We start from the raw sequence: 26,234 nt of genomic DNA, 5'->3' as shown, positions 1-26,234 counted from the left end.
AGTCTTTTCCGTTTTTTTTTGTTCCTTTACATCCCTCATTGTTTATTTTATACTGTGACACTTTCTACTTAGCCTAGTTGATATAAAATTATCAATTTACACCTAATATATTTATCTTTTTCTCTTCTTTTTTCTTTGAAGTTCTTGCAAACAGTGCTTCTTCTGTGAGTGAACTCCCAACTCCATCAACAGTGAGTAAATAAAAAATGCTGTAAATGACATATACGTATATTGTGTGTGTGTTGATGCAGCTACCATAGTGCTTATCCTCACAAGGGTCAGGGGAAATGGGGGGATTGGCAGGTGCTTAAGCCTATCCCAGCCAGCTGTAAGCAGTAGTTAGATTTTTGACAGTGATGGCCCAGTTTTTAGTGTTCAACATTCACCACTACTTGTAATAATTGATATACCATAGATCAGTGGCGGTCCGTGCATTTTTTCGTAGCGCCTTCAATGGGTAAAATCCACTTCCTAGCAGCATTTAATGATTAAATACAAATCCTGAAGATTTTCAGACATTACAACCGGGCCGTAGGTGATTTTCCCGGGAAAAGACAGTGATGAACGTCAATGGCATACCGGCAAACATTGCCCGAAAATTGGGTAAAATCCAGCCGAAAACAGCATTTATTGATTAAATACAAATACTGGAGCTTTTTAGACATCAGAACCGGGCCCGGAGTATCATTTCCCCGGGAAAAAGACAGCGATGAACGTCGATACATCCATACGCGAAATGGCAAAAATTGCACTAAAATGGGGTAAAATCCACTTCCTAGCAGCATTTAGTGATTAAATACAAACACTGGAGCTTAAATACAAACACTGGAGCTTTTCAGATATCAGAACTTGGCCCACAATTGAAATATTATTTAGGAATATAGCCATATTTTACTCACCAAAAATCCTTTTTAACTGTACACAATATCCGTTCTCCTTTCTTTCTTCCTTCTTTTATATCGCCATCGAAGCTAGTGCTGAAAGTCGAGCTTGTTCTATCGTATTTCTGGCATAGTCCGTCTTGAAAATGGCCTTAAAACAACACAGCAATATATTTGCTTGTGCAGCTCGCTCCAAATACAGTTTGGTAGCTCTGGCTAATCACTAGCCAATCATAGTTGGGGAAAGCGATGACGTATCCCTACGCCTGCGACAAGGCAATGACGTATCCCTACGCCCGCGACAATGTATTGTGGTGTTGCCAACTCGAAATCTGATTGGTTAAAGCAACAGTTTTATCGACGCTTGTTTAATGCAGCAGAGCAACCAAGGGGAAAAGCAACGAAAGGAAGCTAACAGACAATTTGGAATTACTTAATAAGTATTGATGGACAAAATATAATATATGATTCAGATATATCTGAAGCCAGCAGAGAAGGCCTGGAAGGCCCTGACGGCCCGCCACTGCCATAGATACTATATTCATTCATCATCCATTATCAAGCTAATTAAAGGAGATAACCCTTCCCTGGTTATAGCACAATTCGTAAATTCAAAGAAAAATCTATCTATATGCTAGGAAAAAAATGCACAGTACCTTGCAAAATATCATTTTCCTCATCACCGGCGGGTTGCCAAATGCCAGCAATCAAGTGAATAATTTTGTAGGCACAACATCATGGGTTTAAAACACAATCAGTAATTTAATGGCAACGTACATCAGTATATTTATTTCATTTTTTTTATTTGATTGTTTTGTTGGAAAAAAAGTCATGTTTTAAAACAGAGTTGGTTATTTCATCACAAAATATGTTATGTTCAAGAGGAGAGTGGTTAGCATGTCTGCCCCACAGTTCAGAGACCAAGAATCGATCCCTGGTTGGCTCCAGCCCTTTTGTGTGATGTTTGCATTTTATCACCATGGCTGCGTGGGTTTTCTCTGGGTACTCTCATCTCAGAAACATGCACGATAAACTGATTGAACACTCTAAATTCTTAAGAAGTGTGGTTGTGAGTGTGAATGGTTGTTTGTCAATATGAGATCTGCAATTGGCTAGCAAGCATTTCAAAGGGTACCCACCCATAGTTAGTTGGGATATGCTGCAGCTCCCTCATGACCCAAATGAGGATAAACGGGATTGAAAATGAATTAATGAATGAAAAAAAGTACCTTAGCTTGAATATATCGTTCTCCTGAATTCCTGAATTCCTGAATTCAAAAGCTCTATGTGAGTATACGTAGATATTTTTGTAGGCAAGAAGCACAGACACCGGTGGAAAAAAAAAACAGTGGGAGGGAATATCCTAACTGGGGCCCCAAAAGTTAAGTAATAAGGAATATGGTTGCCTATTCTCATCACATAAACATGCCGTAATTTAGTACTATAGCGCAAGTATGTCTGTTTTGTACATCAAGGGGACATGAAGAATACAGAGACACCTCGCTACTTTGCGCTTCGGTTATCGCTGCTTCACTACATCGTGGATTTTTTTCTGGGGGGAAAAAAAATTCATTCGTTCATTCATCTTCCATACCGCCCGTCCTCAAAAGGGTTGCGGGGGTTGCTGGAGCCTAACCCAGCTTTCTTCGGGCGAAAGGGAGACTACACCCTAGATTGCTCTTTGATATTTAGGCTAATTGGGACCCAAGTGTAAAAACAAAAATTATCTTTTTACATCATGTATTTTCTGATTCTCCACATTATAAGTGGACACTTGTAGTCCAAAATTTAACATTGTTGTCTCGTGACAACCAAAAATGTGATGTCCAGACATGGACGCCAGATCCTAGGAGGTTAATTACTGGGCTATCTCCCACTGTCTTCGCCCCATATCTAAATAAAACTTGATTGTGCTGAATGGACTGTATGGAAGCAAGTGTGTGCGCGAGCAAGTGTCCTCCAGTCTAGAATTTATGGAACACAGCTCATACAGCCCAGCTCCAGCACAACCAAGATCGAATGAGAAAAGGTACCGTATTTTCTCACGTATAAGCCGCACCCTTAAAATTGCCTTAAAATTTTTGAATTTTACAATTTCCCGCATATAGGCCGCCGCCTGATTCACAATTTTCACCTCCATATTCATGCTTTTAATAGGGAGTACAAATGTCTTACTTTGAAGGGAAAATCTTAAGCAAAGTTATCGCATGTGGTGTTTCTGAGAAACTGTATGAATCAAAAGCACATTGTTAGTGTTAATATCATAAGAAAGTTAGTACCTAAATCATCCAGTAATGATTGTTTTCTTACTGCAAAACAGAAAATAACCAACAAATAATAAATGTTAATTTGGTGACATCTATTGGTGAAAGAGTATAAGAACGCTGTGAGTCTTGTGCGCATATAAGCCATAGCCTTGATTCAGTCATAATTTTTTTGAGTTACAAATATGACTTATATGCGAGAAAATACAGTAATTCAACGATTGAATGGGTATACAGTTCACAAATTTATGATGTTACACAGTCTTTGGAGTGAGACTAGTTCCTATCATCACATTCCTTGATGATGGAACACACACGCAAAATAAGAACTAATCTTCATATCAAAGGGGACCTCCCAAAAGACATAGATTTTCATATTTGCACTAGAATGGGAGCAAGGGCAATATTTGAATTAAAAAGAAAGTGAAGCGGAGCACAGTACATATTTTGAAGAGTTTAAATGGTGTTTATATCGATGTGTGCAACAATATCATTGTGTGAAAGAATTACTGACTAAGCTTTATCTACTTGGTGTACACATTCTCTTTTGTATGACAAAATATTGGTCAGTGCTTATACACTGTATACATCCTTTATAGTTATTACTTGTGTTTTTAAAATTACTTTTAGGAATTTAGAGTTGACCCATTGGAACATCAAAACTCGCCCAGGATCGAAGTGGTTTCTGTGACAGAGGAAGACCTTCCTGCAATTGAGACGCCAAACACAATAAATGTCAGCCCTCTGGGTAGCTTAAATAACTCACTTTCTGACCTCTCCCGAAATCCTGTAGACACCCAAACAGCACCAAGTCCAACTATGCCAGTTACCAAGATTCAGCCATTTTTTAATGGTAAGTTCTTAACCAATGGTAATGTACGGAAGCGTATTTCATTCACCTTAAAAATAAAAAAGCCCTGACTGTTTTTAAAATTAATTTATTTTTCGGGTCATTAATTGAAAATTTGTGAAAATTCCAATTTTCAAAATAATTTATTTTCTGGGCAGCCCGGCGGCTGAGTGGTTAGGGCGTCGGCCTCACAGTGGGGAACCTGGGTTCAAATCCAGGTTGGTCCACCTGTGTGGAGTTTTCATGTTCTCCCTGGGCCTGCGTGGGTTTTCTCCGGGTACTCTGATTTCCTCCCACATTCCAAAGACATGCATGCTAGGCTGATTGGACACTCTAAATTGCCCATAGTTATGAGTGTGTGTGCCTGGTCGTCCGTCTCCTTGTGTCCTGCGATTGGCTGGCCACCGATTCAGGGTGTCTCCCGCCTCTGGCCCGGAGTCAGCTGGAATGGGCTCCAACACCCCCCGCAACCCTAATGAGGATAAAGCGGTTCAGAAAATGTATGAATGGATTCAGCAGTAATTGCGTTTTATTTATTTATTTAATAAAGGGAGAATACATATTAATGAACATATAGACATGTTCATAAGAATGAACATGCCACTTTGTGGTGTTCAGGGTTAGGGGATAAGGAGGGAACTTCGGTGCGGGCAGGCGTGGGCTCGATTCCTGCTAGTGCCGGTATGATTCGGAGTGCGAATGGTCGTTTGTCTCTGTGTGGCTGACTCGAGACCGGTCTAGGATGTACATAGTCTGCCTTTCGCCCGAAGTCGCCGGGGATAGGCTCCAGCAACCCCCGCAATCCTTATGAGGATGCACGGTATGGAAGGTAAATGAATGAATGTGAATGAACATATGTAAATATGTAAGATTATAGTCAAAGCCTGATTTCCATCTTTAGCTACTTGTGAATGTTAAAGGCATTAAAAACACAAGATAAAACCAATAAGGAATACAGGACAAAAGACTAGTAAGCAACATAGAAATGATGAGACATACACAAGTAGCACAAGTTTAATCAGTGTTGTGATCACCATGTTCTTCATCCAGCAGCCAGGTTTTAAAATGATTGGCAAAGGGTGTCAGGGGTGGTATGGTAATTGGTATTGAGTTCCAGGTATGGGTACTCGGACGTTTGGTCGCCCGGACGTTTGGTCGCCCGGACGTTTGGTCGCCCGGACGTTTGGTCGCCCGGACGTTTGGTCGCCCGGACGTTTGGTCGCCCGGACGTTTGGTCGCCCGGACGTTTGGTCGCCCGGACGTTTGGTCGCCCGGACGTTTGGTCGCCCGGACGTTTGGTCGCCCGGACGTTTGGTCGCCCGGACGTTTGGTCGCCCGGACGTTTGGTCGCCCGGACGTTTGGTCGCCCGGACGTTTGGTCGCCCGGACGTTTGGTCGCCCGGACGTTTGGTCGCCCGGACGTTTGGTCGCCCGGACGTTTGGTCGCCCGGACGTTTGGTCGCCCGGACGTTTGGTCGCCCGGACGTTTGGTCGCCCGGACGTTTGGTCGCCCGGACGTTTGGTCGCCCGGACGTTTGGTCGCCCGGACGTTTGGTCGCCCGGACGTTTGGTCGCCCGGACGTTTGGTCGCCCGGACGTTTGGTCGCCCGGACGTTTGGTCGCCCGGACGTTTGGTCGCCCGGACGTTTGGTCGCCCGGACGTTTGGTCGCCCGGACGTTTGGTCGCCCGGACGTTTGGTCGCCCGGACGTTTGGTCGCCCGGACGTTTGGTCGCCCGGACGTTTGGTCGCCCGGACGTTTGGTCGCCCGGACGTTTGGTCGCCCGGACGTTTGGTCGCCCGGACGTTTGGTCGCCCGGACGTTTGGTCGCCCGGACGTTTGGTCGCCCGGACGTTTGGTCGCTGGACGTTTGGTCGCCGGACGTTTGACAACATGACAGAGAGAGTTTACTGTTGAAACCAGCTCTCAAAATTATATTCATGAGAGAGAGTTTAATATCTAAATATCTACTGTTGAAACCAGCTCTCAAAATTATATTCATCCGGGCGACCAAACGTCCTGGGACCAAACATCCGGGCGACCAAACGTCCGGCGACCAAACGTCCGGTCACGCCAGGTATGTGAGGCACACGTTTGGCTTAATGAACTCGTTCTGAATGGAACAACACAGTCATCTCTAGAACCAGTAAAGGTGTTTTTTGTTATACCAAAGTTTAGGTACTTGTAAAATGCTGCAAAATGTTTAGCTCGTCAACAGAATCTTTTAATGGAGTTACTGAGTTTTCTGTTAATTTTTTTTAATTCAGTCAATAATCTGTACTCTTTACTGACTGTACTTTTCATTCAACAGAGGATGATTTGGTGAAAGGCTGGAAGAAAACACTGCTGGCCTATCGCAAGGGATTAATAATTGCCACGAGTATCATAGTGGTTTTCATTCTTGCTCTTGGTATAGGCCTTGGAGGTGAGCAAATTGCCTGATACAACTTCATATTTTTAATTCTCCATCTTGGTTTCCAGATAAAGGAAACGTTACACTTTTGTACCTAGTATAATATATTGAAATTTAAACAATTCTACTTGCCCACAGACTTAAAAAAAACTTTATCTTTACATTAATTATAATGGATGTGATTTCAGTCTGCCAAACGTTGGTCTTATCGAATCAGTGCTGTACCTTTCGTGAACGGACGTTTCGTCGACAGACACTTGGTCGACGGACACTTCGTCCCCGGACGTTTGGTCGCCGGACAGTTCGTCGAACAGACATTTTGGTGCCGGACATTTCGTTGACGGACAATTCGTCGCCGGATTCGCTCGCCCTCAAAATTATAATCATGAGAGAGAGAGAGAAAGAGAGCGAGAGAGAGAAAGAGAGAGAGAGAGAGTTTACTGTTGAAAGCGATCAACCAGGTAATCTCTCGCTCTCAAAATTATAATCATGAGAGAGTTTGTCATTGATTGCATTGACAATATCAGAGCATTAATATCTAAATATCTAATATCAAAATTATCAATAAGTTGCGTATTATTGGCGTGTGTGTACATGTTATTCGTAGCCGGATTCGCTCGCTCTCAAAATTATAATCATGAGAGAGAGAGTTTGTCATTGATTGCATTGACAATGTCAGAGCATTACCCTAACCCTGTCCGTCGACGAAACGACTGGGTACCACAGGATTTTATTCCAACCAAACAAGACAGTTTATTACAACCAGCGGCTGCTACTGCATTGGTTAATTTTTTTGTGCTGGATCATTTGGAACAAAAACCCAGACCCAGGGCTTAAAGGACCGATATGGGGTATTACATTGCATGCAAACCATTGCTCCCCAAATACAATATATAATCACTTGTGACGAAAATACAGTTAGCCGCCATCTTGAACCTGCGACCAGGGCTCAGCAATAAATAATTGGTAGAAAATTATTGCAGTATATTGCCATAAATATATTCCCAATTGGGCCTTCACGATGTAAATATATTTATGTCTATGGCAAAAAAATATTAATTATTGGTCGCTGAACCAAAATTATTATTTTCCTGGGCCATTTTCGCAGATGAATGAGAGCTAAAAATACGCTTGGAAGGTCCAAATGCTGTGTGCTGTACAAAGTGCGAATGGCGGAGCGATCACTAATACGAGAGGAGTATATACTACTTCTCGTTGGCAAGCGGTCGTGCGTTATACTATTGTGAGGGCATTTGTGTGCATCATTTTCTGAATATTTTGAAGGGAAGACAAAAGCAAACAACCCTCGATAGGTTGCATCTGAAAGTCAGGGTGGAGGCGGGGCAAATGGAGCCAACCCGGTAGAAGAAAGGTATCAAAATTTAAAACTAAATTAGAATTAAGTTTAGTGTAAGGTTAGATTAAATTTATTTTTGATATATTTGCATTGTAATCCAAGTTCATTTAAATTTGTTTATGTCCCCCCCTCTGTCAATCTCGCTCTCCCCTCCGCGAAATAAGTCTAATTTTAGTACTATTAAACACATTTTAGTACTATTAAATCACTAGTTATTTGTCACTTTGTTGATAGATGGCTAATTAGAACAAATAAAAATGTTTTTCCAATCCAATATCCTGTTTTGGGTGTTTTTTCAGAGGGTTGGAACGAATTAATTTTTTTTTGGTTCATTTCCATGGGAAACGTCCATTTGAGTTATGAGTAAATCGACATACGAGCTCAGTCCCGGAACAAATTAAGCTCGTATCTCCAGGTACCACTGTACTATATTTTCTCACATATTAGCCGCCTCCACGCATAAGCCGTACCCTCAAAATGGCCTTAAAACCGTTGAATTTTACAATTTGTCTTGTATAAGACGCCCCCTGATTCACAATTTTCACCTCCATATTAATGATTCTAATAGGGAGTACAACAGGGTTACTTTAAAGGGAAAATCTAAAGAAAAATCATTGCACGTGGTATTTCTGAGATACTGTATAGATCAAAAGGAATATTAAAAAAAATTGAAAACATCTTGAATGGACTGGAGAATTTAAGGTTAACACACATTTTTTTATGTTTGTAACCACCCCCCACCTTTGATGATCCTCTGTTTAATTCTAGTTGGTCTAAGCTGTGTTGGAAGGTTTCGCTGTGGCTTTTCCTCTCAGTGCATCAGAAGCTCAGCACAATGTGACGGAGAGGTTCAATGTGACAACGGAGAGGATGAGCTTGGCTGTGGTGAGAAGCTGGGTGGGGAGAAAAGAAAAGTTTTCATTTTTAAGAAAACATATTCATAATAAATATATCAATTATCTCAGAAAGCTAATATTGGTATATTTGGGTGAAAAATTGTCTTTACAGCATCAGAAAATGATACAAAAGTAGGAAGTAGAACCTTCACATATTAAAAGAAAAATGCAATTTTTCTGAAGCAGACGTAAATCTTCCCAGCATTGGGCAGCCAAAGGGTTAAACAACCAAGAAAAGGTTACCTTTTTATTGCAAACCATCTACTTTTGAAGTGAGCAAAAGTATTGCAACATGCGAATGATGGGTGGTTCTCGTTTTGTCATTTAGAGCGATTGCAAAGGCATCAAACAGTCCTTGTTTTTAGCTTTGGGTTTCATCTGTAAAAAAGGTGTTTTCGGTTAAACAAACAGAAGGAACAGAGAGTTATCTTTCTTTCTTCTCGGACAAAAAAGCAATACATTTTAAAGATGAGAGAAGAGAGAAAAGTGATCAGAGCTATTCAATCAACATTCGACATGGCCACTATGATAATTTGAAAAACTCCAACTCAATAGTCATGGAGATCAATGCCAAACTCCAGACGGCAGGACTGAAAGTGTCACAGTTCTATGCGCAAGGAAGACTTCGAAGTTAAGAAATATAGAGGCCATGCAAAAAGATGCAAACCATTCATCAGCAAAAAGAATCGGGGGGCCTAATTACATTAAGCAAAGTACAGAGATGAGTCACAAAACGTTTGTTATTGACTCATGAGACCAAGCATCAGTTCCACCAGAAGTAATGGAAAGAACCAAGTATGGGTTGCCGAGCCCTGTCATATTCATTATATTTATAGGCCTTATCTGCATCAGTGCCAAAACTCATGTGCCAAGGAGAGTAAACTGTATTTTGGAAAGATGCGCTTTTATATACTGTATTTTTATCACATATAAGCCGCCCTGCGTATAAACTGCCGTGTGCGGTCGATTGGTCGCCGGTCTTTTGGTCGCCGGTCTTTTGGTCGCTGTCTTTTGGTCGTGGTCTTTTGGTCGCCCCGAACGCGACAACGGGCGACCAAAAGACCGACGACCAAAAGACCGACGACCAAAAGACCGGCGACAAAACAAGGTAAAACAACACGCATCAATAAAAGCCAACAATGGCCATGAGCAGTTTCACTGAGCCGACGTGTGAGTGTATAAGAGTTTGTATGTACATCAGTTGTCCCCTTAGGAAGGTACGTCCGTCAGGGTCTTAGCAAGTTCTCCAACAAAAAAACAATAAAAGTCCGGGAAATTTGGAGCTTTTATTTAGCCTAATAATTAATAGGGCATTAAGTATGACGAAATAGTAATTCGCAGTTTGTATTTAGGGAATTTGAGCAACGATTTAAATGGTAATTATCACTTACCTTCTGGGCGACCAAAAGATCGGAGACCAAAAGACCGGCGACCAATTGACCGTGTACCATAAGCTGCACCCTTAAAATTGCCTTAAATTGTTGGATTTTACAATTTCTTGCGCATAAGCTGCCCCCTGATTCACAGTTTTCACCTCCATAGTCATGGTTTTAGTAGGGAGTAAAAAAGTGTTACTTTGAAGGGAAAATCTTAAGAAAAATGGTATTTTTGAGATACTGTATGAATCAAAAGCACATTATCAGGGTCAATATCATAAGGAAGTTAGTAATTCATCCCCTAATGGTTGTTTTCTTACTGAAAAACAGAAAATAACCACAAATAGTAAATATTAATTTGCCGAAATCTACTGGTGAAAAAGAGTATAGCAACGCTGTAAGTCTTGTGCACATAAGCCGTACCCCTGATTCAGACATCTTTTTTTTGTTAAAAATGCGGCTTATATGCGAGAAAATACAGAAATCGTGACTACTCCAGAGTGATGTTGACCTGTATTCACACCTTGAATAATGTCATGCCAGCCTGGTGCCACCATCATTTACATCCCATAAAGGAATATATAAATTAGTTTGAAAAATGTTTGCAAGCAAACTAATAACTTTCTAAATTGCAGTGCGTCTTAGTGGACGGAGTTCAGTCCTGCAGGTCCAGAAATCTGGTGTGTGGAAAACAGTCTGCTCAGATGATTGGAACAACTGGCTGGGGCTCTCTGCTTGCAAACAATTAGGATATAGCAGGTATTTTCTTCATTTAAAATCCCAATGGCCTTAACCTTCACTCTCTGATCTCTTTACATTACAAGTCTAATAACTAATTATTGGTTCGTGTTTTTGTTCGTCTTGCACAGTTATGTCGAGTCATTCTACATCTCCTTGACCTCCATTGAGCAGGACCTCCAGTCCAATCTGGTGTCCATCAATCTGAGCAAAACGCATGTTGTTAAACTACAAAACACAACAACCTTGAGGTACAGAACATACATAGTGTTTTTTTAAATGCATTTAAAAAACAATCCAAAATATAAAGAATATAATATTTAAATCATTGTCATTTTATTTTCTGTCCAATTCATTGCAGTAGATGGGGAAAAAATAATGCTCAGGTAATCTGTGATACACGCTTTTGATTGGCTAAATATAAATATAAGGAATGCTTAAAGAAAAATCTTATTTTTTATAATCTGTACACATGGATTACTAAACTGTACCCACAGTTCTGTATCCACAGATGATTAACTTGTAGACACACTTTTGTAATCTGTAAAATGTGCCCCCAGTTTATTAATCTATACCCACAGTTTAGTGATTTATATCCAACAGTTTAGTAACAGATTAGCTATAAAACATTTTTTTCTACCCTGGCAGCTGGGCGCTCCGTAGAAATAAACTTTTTACGTTGAATAAATTCGGCCCTAGATTTATCTCATGTGCAAACTATTGTACCCATCCCCACAAGCATCCTTTGGGGCTAATATAGTCCATGTTCAGATTTAGGAATATAACATCCTCAATACAGTAAGCCCTCGAATATCGCGGTAAATATAGACCAGACATGGCCGCGATAATCGAAACATCGCGAAGTAGGGTCACCCCCATTATAACGACCTTTTTTTAAATTCAGTGCCGAGTCCTAGTAGCAAGCGGAAAACAGGGGAGTGGCTTCCGCTTGCGAGTTTCAGCGTGGATTTTCACATTTTTATGAACTTAAAAAATAATAATAATAATTTAAAAATAATTAATAGCAGAAAAAAATAGAGAAAAAGTGAATTCACAATAAGTGAAGTCGTGATAATCGAGGGAAGACTGTAGTGCTGAAATGATCCAAAATTAATTAGGACAGAATTGCTTTTGTTACCCTTTTAGCAAGGCGGCTGATACTTATTGCATATGAATTACCAATCTGTTTTTCAAACACACTTGGGATAAAAACTAGTATTCAAAACTATGCTCAGTTAGAAAAGATCCAATGTACACTTAGCGGGTTTAAAAACTAATTTTACAAAAAGTGTACCATTTTCCTGATTTACGGCAGACTTAAATTTCCCTCAGATTTCAGTTTGATTATTACTCATCTGCTCTTCCCACTGGACCCAAATGTTCATAAATTTATGGGTACAGCATATACTGTTGTATGTTGATTTTTGGGGACACCATTGTTTATACTGCTTATTGTATGTTCATCTTTATTAAAAATTTGAACACTCATGTCAATATACTGCTTTTGTTGGATACTACTTGCCTGATTTGCTTGTCTTTTGTCACCACAGTAAAACCGAATGCAGTTCAGGAAAGGTGACAACACTAAAATGTCTGGGTGAGACACTAAAGCATGCTACACTACACACGTTGATATTTATAAAGAAAAAATGTCATCATTTATGTGTTTAAAAGGAAAGACAACAAGTATAAATTACATTGATGTGACAAACAGTTGTTTACAGTCTTTAAGTATGCAAATCACACACATTTGGAGCTCTGCACTCCAAAAGTTTTATTATCATCACAAGATGGGCTCCCATACAAAGCCAATGTAATCATGAATGGTGACAGGTGACCCGGTTAGCGTGATATTCAGAGTCGGAACCTGATAAAACCATTTTTTTGTAGTATCAGAGAGTATCAGATTTGGTCACAAGGTCAGATCTGGTCCAGGAGTCATGTGTGTTTCAGTACCGTGGTGCTTTTCGACTGCTGTATATCAAATACGCCGAGTCGAACTACTTCTCTTTAGGAACTACTAATGATAATTACAGAGAATTATGTAATATTTGTTATCAGGGCATTTCTTAAAGCACTACCACTACTACTGGGTCATTTTAATACAAATAATAGGATTAGTCATTTAGAGGTTAGATTGTTTTTACTGGTTGTTTGTCTTCTTGTATCCTGCAATTGGCTGGCCATCAATTCGGGGTGTCCACTGCCTCTGGCCCAGTCAGCTAGGATAGGCTCCAGTACCCCCCACGACCAATGTTCCCTCTAAACTGCGCGCGTGCGCAATTGCGCACTACTCTCGTCTTCTCTGCGCATAGCAAATCATATGGAGCGCACAGAATAAAATCCCAATTTTTTTTTTGCTATGAGGTCGACGCGCGAACCACTCATCCGCCGGGCCGCCCATTCATAGATATTAATCATTACATTTTATTATTACTAAATCATTTATGTGTAGTAGACATACACCTGCTTATGGCAGGTGTGATACTGGTGTGTGCCCATAGCGAGCAATGATGATGTTGCTCACACCGGTACTCAGTGTGCTCAGGGAGGTTGTCGTTCTGCCCAGACAAACAAAAAATTAGAGGGAACATTGCCCACGACCAATGTTCCCTCTAATTTTTCGTTGGTCTAGGCAGAAAGACAACCTCCCTGAGCGCACTGAGTACAAGTGTGAGCGACATCATCGGTACTCGGATGATTCACTTAAAGACGTTTCGCCGACGGACGTTTGACAGACTGGCAGGTCGCCGAATGGAGGTTCCGCGGAACGTTCATTCGGCCGAACAGCCGTTCGGCCGAATGGAGGTTTCCCCGAAACGGGATTCGCGCGCTCGCCCCGCCCCTGGATCGTGTGTGTACAAGTTTTTAACCTCGGCCCGCGGGCCATATACGGCCCGTTAGGATTTTTAATCCGGCCCGCCGCCGGCGTTGTCCAAATTATAGTAAAAATCAATGTTAGTCTACCATCAATGGCAGCCCGGGAATAAGCACTCTTGGGCGGGCATGGCAGCCCGGGAATAAGCACTCTTGGGCGGGCAGATGTAGCAGAACCGAGCCGTAAAATGACAGCAATCGGGTCAAATCCATCCTAAAACAGCATTTAATGATTAAATACAAATACTGGAGCTCTTTGGACATTAGGACCGAGCCCAGGGAAGTGAATTCCTCGGTAAAATGTTGCGATGATGTCGCGATGGAGGCAAAAAAACGTCCATATACGTCCATTTGACAAACGGCTCAAAATGCTCTCAAATTCGGTCAAATCCAGCTGAAAACAGCGTTTAATGATTAATCATTAAACTAACAAATACTAGTATTTGTATTTAATCATTAAACGCTGTTTGAACGAACGTTCATTCGGCGACCTGTCCGTCTGTCAAACGTCCGTCGGCAAAACGTCTTTTAGGCGAATCATCCGCTCACGACATCATCATTGCTCGCTATGGGCACACCAGTATCACACCTGCCATAAGCAGGTGCATGTCAATGTTCCCTCTAATTTTTCATGTAAAACATGCTGTAAAACACGAAAAACATAAAAGTGGACAGAGCTACTGCCACTGGCTGCCGCTTAAACGGCGCCATCATGGGGAAAGGGGTAAAAAAAGGGATTTTATTTACTGCGCGCCATATGATTGCTGCTGCGCAGAGAAGACGAGAGTAGTGCTCAATTGTGCACGCGCGCAGCTTAGAGGAAACATTGCCCACGACCCTAGTGAGGATAAAGCAGTTCAGAAAATGAGCTGAGATTGTTTTTGGTCCAAAAATATTGGATTTGAAAATAGAATCGCATCAGCATTACATATTCATTCATAAATCCTCGAAAGGGTTGCGGGGGTTGCTGGAGCCAAACCCAGCTGACTTGGGGCGAAAGGCAGACTACACCCTAGATTGGTCGCCAGTCAGCTGTAGGGCACACAGAGACAAATGACCCTACACACTCCCAATCATACTGCCACCAGCGGGAATGGAGCCCGCGCCTATCTTGTTTAAAAAAACAGATTGAAAGTACCAAAAACACTTGCATTGGCACATCCATACTTCCTCTGCAACTAAATTAATGCTTTACAACCCCAATAATTAGTATAATGTTATTAGAATTTAGTATAATCCAAAATGGCCATAGTACTTTATTTGAGTTTAAGTGTCTCCTACCCCAAAAAGGATTGAATCCTTGATTTCAGGATTCTGAGGTGACATTTTGATCTTTGTTAACGTATTTCCATTTTTTTCCAACAGAGTGTGGGACCAGACCGAAGTACTTGACTCGTATTGTTGGAGGGAACATCTCCCGGCCAGGCCAGTTCCCCTGGCTGGTTAGCCTTCAGCAGTGGATCAGCAGTGAACACCTCTGTGGAGGTTCTATCATAACATCACGATGGATTCTCACAGCGGCACACTGTGTGTATGGGTCAGTACATCCATCTGTTTGTTTTTAAAAAGTTTATTTTAATGTCACTCATCATAGTTTTGCTGTTCTGTGAAGGTAAACTTTCACTAAGCTAGTCATACTTTTAAGAGGAAATAAGTCTGTGTACATAGAAGAGCATTCTACATTTTCCTTTTTTGTGTTTATTTTAAATTTTCCTATTTGTATTGTAAGAAGTCTCACAGGAGATCACATATATTTCATTGTGTTTATATGCCGTGTTCTATTGTCTGATCGGTCAATACTACACACCCACCTTAAATAAGTTATTGTACCTGGGTGGCCCGGTGACGCGAGTGGTTAGTGTGTCGGTACTGGGTTCAAGTCACATATATTTCATTGTGTTTATATGCCGTGTTCTCTTGTCTGATCGGTCAATACTACACACCCACCTTGAATAAGTTATCGTACCTGGGTGGCCCGGTGGCGCGAGTAGTTAGCACTTCGGCCTTACAGCTCTGGGGTACTGGGTTCAAATCCAGGTCATGTCCACCTGTGTGGAGTTTGCATGTTCTGGGTGGGTTTCCTCCCACAATGCAAAAACATGCCTGGTAGGCTGATTGGACACGCTAAATTGCCCCTTGGTATGAGTGTGAGCGTGAATGGTTGTCTGTCTCCTTGTGCCCTGCGATCGGTTGGCCACTGGCGTGGAGACTGCTCGGATTGGCTCCAGCACCTCTGGCGACCCTAATGAGAATGAGATGAGAATTTTAATGTAGCAAAGCTGATTGTCAATTTTCTTGTCAGATTTGCAGACCCTTCACTGTGGGTTGTCCATGCGGGAGAGGTAGAACAACCAGTCCATGGTGCCCAGTCACTTGCAGTGGAACAGATCATACACCATGCTCAATATCACCCCAAAGGATTGGATTATGATATTGCACTTATGAAACTAACCAAGCCCCTTGTGTTCAATGGTATGGTGTTAGTTTATATCCATAGTTTTAGCTATATGCAGAGGAAAGAATAAAATAATCCATTGGATGAAGCTAGACAAATAATTTCAAAATGTAGGGTGCTACATGAGAATTGAGCTGTTTTCTAACTCTTATGATGGTTCAACATTCGAACTCACATTCACACTGTCACTCCCACACTGTGGGAACTGAATCCATGATGCCTGCACTGTAGACAGACAATTATACAACTACACCACGTGTCAAAGTGGCGGCCCGGGGGCCAAATCTGGCCCGCTGCATCATTTTGTGTGGCCCGGGAAAGTAAATCATGAGTGCCGACTTTTTAGGATCAAATTAAAATGAAGATTATAGATGTATATTAAATTTCCTGATTTTCCCCCTTTTAAATCAATAATTGTATTTTTTTAATCATTTTTTTCCGTGTTTTTAGTTCAAAAATCATTTTGTAAAATCCAATAATATATAAAAGAGCTAAAATAAACATTGTTTTAGATCTATAAAAAACTGAATATTCGGGGCTTTTAATCCAGTTCTTTTAATACATTTATTTAAAAAAATCTAAATATTAGATCTAAAATGGTCCGGCCCACGTGAAATCAAGTTGACGTTAAAGCGGCCCACGAACCAACCCGAGTCTGACACCCTTGAACTACGCCATCAGCAAAAGCAGGATGTCAAACATGTGGCCCGTGGGCCAGAAGTGGCCTGCTAGGGTTCTTCTACCGGACGATAAATTTTTAGCTCATTCATACGTACAGAATTAAATGCTTTCATTTTTTTTTACACGGGCGCCGTAAAACCAGATGTTTGTGCCAATGAGTTAATAAGAAACGTTAAAATCTCCCAAAACACACCGAAAGTAACCCGGAACTACCCAAAAATCAGCAGCAACCGACACACAAACAAGAAGCATCCTGGGAAAATCTCTCAAAAACAATATGAAATGATCCCAAATTTTCAGGAAGTGACCCTGAGTTTGACAGACCTGAACTAAAGTAAAAGTAAATATTGTGATTTTATACATGAGCAAATTAGTCCCTCATTTGCAAAATTGGTCACTTGCCAAAAGAACCATTGGTAGATACCTCACTGGCAACTTTGCTTTCATCAAAATACAATGCCGCAAGTTTGGAAGATTGTGTTATGCTCCAATGAAACATTTGGGCAAAATTCCAAATAATATGTATGGCAAAAAATACACTGCCCATCACCAAAATATCAATATAAAATCCCTGCTATTAACGGTGGAGTAGATTTTTAAGTTGTAATTTTTTGGTTCCCTTATCAAATTATTAAGAATTACTGGAATTAGTTTAGTTTTTATTAATTCATTTAAATTATGAGGATTATAGTTGTAAACTGCAAAACTTTCAAAGTATTTTTTCCTTTTTTCAAAAAAGCATATTTATTACATAATCACAATGGAAAAGAAATGTGTAGACTTTTATATATTAACATTACCTGAACCATCCGATGTAAAAAAAGACGCCGATCACCCAATCTCTTCTTTTTTTTAGGATTTATAGAGCCCATCTGCTTGCCTAATCATGGTGAAGAATTTGACGTGGGCACCATGTGCTGGATTTCTGGTTGGGGAGCAACTGAAGAAAAAGGTGAGCCTTCCAAACCTGAACAAAACGGAACTAAACTAAAAGAATATTTATTCATGTAGTACGTAAACACATTTTAAAATATACCTTGCCTTTCAAAGGGGAGACCAGTGTGGTTTCTCGTGCCAGCATGGTGCCAATTCTCTCAACAAAGACCTGTAACCAGCCGCAGGTTTACAAGGGCTTCATCTCACCTTGGATGATATGTGCAGGATACTTGGAGGGAGGAACAGATTCTTGTCAGGTAACTTGTTTTTTTTTTTGCATTCATAGTATATTGTTTAACACAACTGTACAAATCAGCTATCCATACATTTGCTTTCCTCCAATTATCTGAGGAATGGTTGTAAGCAATGTTCCCTCTAATTTTTTGTTTGTCTGGGCACAAAGACAACCTCCCTGAGCAAACTGAGTACTGGTGTGAGCAACATCATCATTGCTCGCTATGGGCACACACCAGTATCACACCTGCCATTAGCAGGTGCATGTCTACTACACATAAATTATTTAGTAATAATAAAATGTAATGATTAATATCTATGAATGGGGCGGCCCGGCGGATGAGTGGTTCGCACGTCGGCCTCACAGCTAAAAAAATAAAATAAATAAAAATGACTATTTTGTGCGCTCCATATGATTTGCTGTGCACAGAGAAGACGAGACTTGTGCGCAATTGCGCACGCGCGCAGCTTAGAGGGAACATTGGTTGTAAGGGCAGCAGCTTCAGCAGGGAAGACCAGACTTCCTGATAGGTTCACTATTAGGCATTCCCAAATGCCACCGAAAATAAAACAGGCATCTGACTCATAGCTGGGTTTCTTGCAAGAGAGAATCGATCCTCACGCGCCTTCGGACAAGATTATTCTGTCCACTCGATGTCTCTCTTGCTAATTTATTTCATAAGACTTAACAACATGCATCACAGAAATCTAAACAATTGAGTCTCTCATAACAATTTACACTCCTCCGGATCTCCCTAAGAGAATTTTGTGCTTCACAAGGGAGTTTGTTGTGAATCACTTTCAGAAGTCAAAACAATTGTTGAAGGTCCTCCGGATCCCAGGAAGCGGTATCACCTGCGAAGTCCAGGTGCAAGGGGAGTGACCTTCCCGTTGTTTATCACGGTTGCAAGCAGATGTACTAAAAATTACTTTTTTAATGTTAATAAGCTTCATTGCAAGCACATATATAATGATTAATATTTCAAACATAAAGCAAAGCGTTCTTCATTGCAAGCAAATTTATAATAATGATAACCCTAACACTTCCCTTTGCTCAGTCATTTTTTCCATTTCCTTTAGGAAGAACTTCAAGGTATTAACAAGGGGAGCTGGGACATGTGTCTTGGTCAACTCTAGGGTCTGTTTCTATTGAAAAATGGAACATTAATCGAAAACTTCAACTTTGGGCTTAAATAGAGTAAATTTCAAACCCCATTCTTTACCACCTGTCAACAAGACACCAAGATACAGTAATACCTTGAGATACGAGCTTAATGCGTTCCGAGACCGAGCTCGTATGTCGATTTACTCGTATCTTAAATCAAGGATGGCCATAGAAATTAACTAAATACAAATTAATTCGTTCCCACCCTCTGAAAAAAAAACACCCAAAAAAGGATATTACAATGAAAAATATTTTTTTATTGGTTCTAATTCACCACCTACTAAGAGTAACAAATAACTATCTAGTGGTTATGATGTTCAATACAGTGCTACCTCGTCATATGGGTGCCCCGTATGAGTGTCTGCACCGTAATCCAAGTTAATTTAAATTTGTTTATTTGTCGAGCGCGTAACATACTACATGAGCGCAAGTCTCCCCCCTCTCTCCCCCACCTCTCTCCCCTCTGCGAAATCCATCTAATTTTAGTACCATTAAACCACTAGTTATTTGTTACTTTGTTAGTAGATGGTGAATTAGAACAAATAAAAATGTTTTTGGTGTTTTTTCAGAGGGTTGGAACAAATTAATTTGTTTTCAGTTTCTATGGGAAACGTTCGTTTGAGTTACGAGTAATTCGATATACGAGCTCAGTCCCGGAACGGATTAAGCTCGTATCTCCAGGTACCACTGTACTAAAATGAGACATTATTCAGTACTACGCGGAGTGCACGGAGGGGAGAGAGAGAGACTTGACGGATGCTCGTAACATAACATAAATTTAATTTAAATGAACTTAGATTACGATACAGACACTTAGTGTTTTAATCTTACCTTACACTAAATTAATTCTAATTTAGTTTTTTTTTTTTTACCTTTCTTCTTCCGATTTGGCTGTTTTTGCCTCGCTTCCACCTTCACTTTTAGCCGGTGTCTTTAAAAGGAATTGGTTGTTTGCTTTTGTCTCCCCTTAAAAATATTCAGAAAATGATGCACACAAATGTCCTTACAATAGGATACCGCACGACCACTTACCAACTTGTCCAAGTGCTCTTCTCGTATTGGAGAGCCAGCTGTCACGCGGACACCACTCATGTTTTTTGATTATTCCGTGCTAAATATCGATGCTCATCATACACCTTTTCTTCGCACTACTCTTCATTGCACCTGCTTGCTTTGGACTCATTGTTTTTCCCTTAATTCTGCACTGACTTACACAAAGAAACACGGAAAAAATGCAACGATCCGCCCAGTGCTCGTAGATCTTTACTGGAGGGAGATTCGGCGAGAAAGACAGTAAAGCAGCCTCTTGCGTCTCGGCCACCTGGCTGTCTCGTATGCTCGTATCACAAAATCTATCTCGTATCTCAATGCAAATATTTGCTCGTAATTTTACTCTTAACTCAAATTTCTCGTAAGTCAGGGTATTTCTGTACTTAAATTCCTCACTAGGGACAGGGCCTCATTCCTGACATGGAAACGACCCTACATTCTGTTCTCAGATTCAGAGGTATGTATATTCTAATCCAAACCACTTCAACTTCAGATGCAAACTTCTCCAACGAGGGTTGGACGTCACAGCTTGGTGAATCGATTCGAACGACAATTGGCAACAAAGCCTGCCTTTTCAGAGTCTGATCTTTAATGGAAACTAGTGTATAATTTACTGTCAGTAATGCTATCATGTTAGGCTTGTGTGCTCAGTTGTGTGTTGATTTGTCCTGCTGTGTAACTTTTCATTGTAATTGTGCATTGTTTTCACCTGTTGTTGCCTCCCCTATCTGCTGCCTTGAGCGTCACCCACCTGTTCTCCATGTCACGTTAACTCACGTCTGTGCATTTCAGTCCCGTTTGTTAAATTCTTGTTTCATCCTTGTCTATGTTGTGTCAAGTGTTAGGTGAGCGTCTAAGCCCTGCCCTGGTTTGTTTGATTCTCCAGCCTTTGGTTTACCTTGGTATTTTTGGATCCCCTGCGTTTGTTTGGCCTTTGTTTTTTGGTCGATTTAATTAAAGCTTTTGAGTTACGACCACCGTTCCTGGCCTACCTGTTTGCCTGCAATTGGGTCTATCCCCATTTTTCACTCCTGCACGCCCGCACTATGTGAGTGGCGCAAACTCTTATAAGGACCGAACAGCCTGTCTGTGTCTGGTACAGACTTTTACAGCAGCCCACAGGACCCTCCGACAGACACAGAGGAACACTTTCTCTGAGTCCATAAAAAATACTCTAATGAACACTTGAGGAACCTGCAGAGGGTGTAAAACTGGTCCATTAAAAACCACACTTACTCTTCAATTTGATTTCCTGACAGAGCCTATTCTCCAGCAGCCCCAACCATACTTTAACCTGGAGGCTACTGAATCTGATCCCTCTTTAATTAAAACATATTCTTCTCCTTCTGAAAAAGACATCCCAGTGTATGCCAATCCAGAGATACTGTCCTCCCTGAAGGACTGCACAACAGCTGCAATCAACAGGGAGGACCACGACTTTAGGGAGGAATTTTCATATTGACTTGATATTGTCCGTGCTGCCTGTGGTGACCATGTTTGAAATAAAACTTTATGTTTAACATGTATCCAAGCTAAAGCTATATATATTTCTTCAGGGGGACAGTGGAGGTCCTCTTGCCTGTGAAGACTCATCTCAGTGGAAGCTGGTTGGTACGACAAGCTGGGGCGTTGGCTGTGCTAGAAGGAACAAGCCAGGGGTTTACACCAGGATCACACAGTCACTTAATTGGATCCGGCAACAGGTGGAGGTCAGTGTAAACTGATCAAACAGAAGCTAACGTGGTGTACAACTGAACGATTTAATCGTTATCACAAAGTTATACGTGGTTATATGTAGATATGGCTCTGACAACAATAGAGTAATTCAAATATTTTTATAATTCTGATTATAATTTTACCTAGTGTCCGTCATTTGCTTTCTGGATAAGTCACAACAAACAATTATTGTTTTTATGAACACCCATTTTGAACTGACGTAAAAGTCAAAATCTTGGAGGTAGATTATCAATTAAATACAGTCATTTTATGGAGACTAACTCAAATTGTCGGAGACTTAAGAGTATGACGACATTTCTTTGTAGATAAAAAAACCTGATCTGAGATCTCATTGTCCAAATAACTTTTGAGCTGCTGAAAATTGTATGATATGTCTACAATAAAAATAGGTGTCTGCTACAGACTAATTAAAGTGTACCCCCGATGAGCCGAGCGGGGGGATGCTGGTGGCCCAGTGGTGGTAGTAGAGATATTTTAAGATCTAAACACTATATTATAGCTCTGCGTATCATCGTATGTTTGCGCCTCTCACCGAACACGCCTCCTTTTATGTCAGAGGCCTGTAGCCCGTGTTCAACTGCACCCTGAGCAACCCCAAGCTCTCAGCCCGTCTGGGACAGTATTAGCTTGGTATGGAAACACCAAATATATGCCCCAAGTTTGTGACACCTGTGAATAGTATTCTGCGTGGGTTTTCTCCGGGTACTCCAGGTTCCTCCCACATTCCAAAGACATCCATTGGTAGGCTGATTGGACACTCTAAATTGCCCCTAGGTGTGTGTCAGCGTGAATGGTTGTTTGTCTCCTTGTGCCTTGCGATTGGCTGGCCACCAATTCAGGGTGTCCCCCACCTTTAGCCCAAAGTCAGCTGTGATAGGCTCCAGCACCCCCCGTGACCCTAGTGAGGATAAAGCAGGTCAGAAAATGAGATGGGATTCAGATATTGTCCTTGAGGCGTGAAATCAATACGTAGTAGGATAAAAAAAAGAGCATAATGAAATGTTAACATAAATAAAATATAACAAAAGTAATACACTTTTTGTTTTAAATTAAAGCTCTGTACACACAGAGCACATTCAAATACTAACATTCATAGAGCTCATTCAGCTGACATGCACACACTTGAGAAAATGTTTCTTAACCATTCAATTTTAGAAGCTTTTTACTGCGTTCTTGGTGGTGATTTAAATATAAAAGAAATGTGTAATCATTTTAATTTTTCAGGGACTTACATTTATTTCCATTTTGTTAAGAGAGAAGCAGCTCCTAATTCATCAAGTATCAACTGAATCACCTTTCCTACGGAGATGCTTATGCTATATGATATCCAGAAAAAGTGAGACAACTATCCATCACCACCAAAAAGTATTCACCCTCTTCTTGATTTCTGTCTTTTTCTGCATACTCATCATACACAAATGTTTCAATTATATTGCCTTTTATGGATTACATTTCTACTTACCTCAACACTGTAAAGAAAAAATAAAATAATCTACTACAACAACAGACGAAATTCTCTCCAACAGGTACCTTTTTTTTTACTACAGAACAGAGGAAGGTGCATGTTTTCTAACAAGATGACAAGATACAACATAAACGGACAATTAAAATGTGTTTTTTTCTTTTGGGGGACAAAATTGTATTTGCATTTGAGATTTTTCTTTGTCTGAATTTTTTTTTTGATTGATTAGACAAGTGTCATACTATGGCCCAAACACAAAAAGAATTACTTCAATCAAAGGAAACATTACAATTAAAAATTAAGCTTTCAAATAGACTTTTTGAGCCTCCTATTTTTGCATTGAAAACTTTTATTTTTATTTTATTCAAAGACATTTATTTTGATTGAAGTGATTTTTTTAGATGTCTTAAACAAAAACAAAAAATCACTTTAATCAAAACAATAATAATTTTCAAACAAGGAAAATTACTGCTCAAGTTGTCTCAAATATATTTCTTGCATTTAAACACTTATTGGAAAGTTTTGTTTTATTTATGTGAAGATTTGTTTGATTAAAAATAAATATTTTAATTTAAGCAACTTTTTTTACTTTTAAATTGAATAATAGACCAAGCTACCTCCATAAAAAAATGCAGAATTTTTGTTGATGTCACGGAGTATTTATGTTGCTACTATGAGAATTAATACCATAAAATTATTTGATGATGAATAATGCAAAATAAATCGTAATATGTGCATAAGAAACTTATCTGTGCAATGTTTTCACAAGTTGCATACTTTAATACAAGCACAGGGTTACCTATAGTAATATATAAGCTAAGTTGATCCTTTTGCTCTCAACTTGGACAGCAGCATTTCATTCTTTCGACATTCCTAGAGGACAAAAAAAAACAAGCGTTGACCATACAGTTGGAAAAAAGACATTGAAGAAAATCTTTGGCATCTTGTACCTCATGTAATGAATTAATTATTACCTCTTTAAAGTCTTTGACTGTTTTGAAATAAAGCCTCTGGAGCTCGAGCAGCTCCAGGTATTTGTCGTTGAGCTGATCTCTCCTCATTTTGTTCTCCTGCTTCTTCTTCTCCATCTGCACCCAATTAAAACACACATACTTACAGTGGCGGGCCGTCAGGGCCTTCAAGGCCTTCTCTGCTGGCCTAAGAAATATCTGAATCATATATTATATTTTGTCCATCAATACTTATTAAATAATTCCAAATTGTCTGTTAGCTTCCTTTCATTGCTTTCCCCCCTGGTTGCACTGCTTCCAGATGTGTGTTTTCATATTGAAGCATTTAACCAATCACAATTCAGTCATTATTTGTTGCCAGGGTCAGAAATCTGCCTCAAAGCCTTCACAATCAGTTCTGGAAGCTCTGCTGCATTAAACAAGCGACGATAAGACTGTTGCTTTAACCAATCAGATTTCGAGTTGGCAACTCCACAATGCCTTGTCGCAGACATAGGGATACGTCATCGCTTTCACCAAGCTAGTGATTAGCCAGAGCTACCAAAGTGTATCTGTAGCGAGCTGCACAAGCAAATATATTGTTGTGTTCATTTAAAGCCATTTTCAAGACGGACTATGCCAGAATTACGACATGACAGGCTCGACTTTCAGCATTAGCTTCGATGGCGATAGAAAAGAAGGAAGAAAGAAAGGAGGATGGATATTGTGTACAGTTAAAAACGATTTTTGGTGAGTAAAATATGGCTATATTCCTAAATAATATTTCAATTGTGGGCCCGGTTCTGATATCTGAAAAGCTCCAGTGTTAAGGCGACATGTCACTTGTACCATTTCAAAGAGTAGTTTTGGTTCTTTGCAATGTTTTACCACCCCAAATGTGACACAATCAGTGGAGACACAGAGCACAAGGAAAATCCTGAACAAACCTGAAAATCGCAGGTGAACAAGTTCCTCTTATTTTAATTTTGAGGGTAGCCTTGTCAGTTACATCATCTGAATTTAAAGAAGGTCCTTTCAACAAACATAAAAAGCTTGTTGCACAGCTGGTACATTCTCCCCTTCTTAAAATGTGCAACAATGGGGGAAAAAATAAAAAAATGTGCTAAGGACTAGCATACTTGGCTTGTTGGTTTATTATATGCCAATCATCTTACCCTTTTACGACACTCCATCGTGGGGAGGTTTCAGAGTAGGGCTGCCGCTAGTGTGATAAGTTATTAAATCCAGCTAAAGTCATAAAGTGGAAATCAATAATATCGTAGATAATTCTGCTAAAACATTTCATACCATTAAAGATATATAGATAGACTGTTATATATAGTATGCCGTGCAAAAAGGTTACTCTTCTCCTGATAAAGAAGTGGAAATGTAACAAGGTTATATTGTAAATCAATTAAGGTCTACCCTTTAAAAAAGTGAAAAACCCACCTTGATACGACTCTGTTTGATTCCCTCCACTATCTGTTCCATCTGTCTTATGAACTGTTCTTTCGCTGCTGAAGATGACATGGCCCTAAAACACACACACACATGCATCAGATGCAACCTTGTGCTAGCAACAATTTTCTATGAAAATTCAAAATGACAGAAGTTCATTGGCATCAAGGATAGTTGCCAAGAGTTTGAACATATCCTATTTGTCCACAGTCTCAGACTTAAAGTTCTTACATTTCCTCAAATTTAAAAGAAAAAACAAACAAATAATTCACCAATTGCATTTGGATCTCAAACTTATTTCCAGCCATGGAAAGCACTGAGGACAACTGAAAACATCATTTAAATGTTTGACACCAGTGTCTGGGTTTCAGTGGAACGGCTCCCAAATGTCAAAATGTAAGTTTTTTTTGTCAGACTAGTGATGTCCTGATTGATACTCCAATACGATTTTGTT

At 40.2% G+C, this 26,234-nt stretch overlaps 2 protein-coding genes across 3 annotated transcripts in view; one reads left to right on the top strand and one right to left on the bottom strand.

The window, feature by feature from the left end:
• The first annotated feature begins 5,030 nt into the window (after positions 1-5,030).
• On the top strand, positions 5,031-23,582 carry tmprss3a (transmembrane serine protease 3a). The gene is made up of 12 exons (XM_077617572.1): positions 5,031-5,052; positions 6,307-6,420; positions 8,534-8,650; positions 10,673-10,796; positions 10,907-11,026; positions 12,326-12,372; positions 15,018-15,189; positions 15,955-16,124; positions 17,645-17,740; positions 17,839-17,981; positions 21,730-21,882; positions 23,164-23,582. Exons 1-12 carry the CDS (start codon positions 5,031-5,033, stop codon positions 23,197-23,199), a joined length of 1,314 nt encoding a protein of 437 aa, XP_077473698.1. The 3' UTR covers positions 23,200-23,582.
• The window catches only part of ccdc93 (CCC complex scaffolding subunit CCDC93), a 36,953-nt gene continuing 26,268 nt past the window's right edge, over positions 15,550-26,234 (bottom strand). The window contains exons 21-26 of one of the 2 annotated variants that reach the window (XR_013304611.1): positions 25,772-25,856; positions 24,347-24,460; positions 24,172-24,245; positions 17,825-17,953; positions 17,589-17,728; positions 15,550-15,894 (exon numbers count right to left, since the gene is read on the bottom strand). Coding sequence is in view for 1 of the 2 variants with exons in the window: in XM_077617102.1 (XP_077473228.1) it covers positions 24,189-24,245; positions 24,347-24,460; positions 25,772-25,856 (256 nt within the window). In the remaining variant the exon portion in view is untranslated. Of the gene's footprint in view, positions 15,895-17,588; positions 17,729-17,824; positions 17,954-24,127; positions 24,246-24,346; positions 24,461-25,771; positions 25,857-26,234 lie in introns of those variants that run through there. The other variant, XM_077617102.1, reaches the window with a different exon arrangement.

Source organism: Stigmatopora argus, chromosome 13 (assembly GCF_051989625.1).
Source record: "Stigmatopora argus isolate UIUO_Sarg chromosome 13, RoL_Sarg_1.0, whole genome shotgun sequence".
NCBI classification, from domain to species: Eukaryota; Metazoa; Chordata; class Actinopteri; order Syngnathiformes; family Syngnathidae; genus Stigmatopora; species Stigmatopora argus.
The sequence above is the reverse complement of the archived record's forward strand: the minus strand, read 5'-3'. Positions and strand labels throughout refer to the sequence as shown.

Excerpts from the sequence above, each read along its gene's own strand:
- tmprss3a (XM_077617572.1), top strand. The coding sequence starts at position 5,031 with ATGTTCTTCATCCAGCAGCCAG. Across the intron at positions 6,421-8,533 it reads TCTTGGTATAGGCCTTGGAG|TTGGTCTAAGCTGTGTTGGA; the intron begins GTGAGCAAATTG and ends GTTTAATTCTAG. Across the intron at positions 8,651-10,672 it reads AGAGGATGAGCTTGGCTGTG|TGCGTCTTAGTGGACGGAGT; the intron begins GTGAGAAGCTGG and ends TCTAAATTGCAG.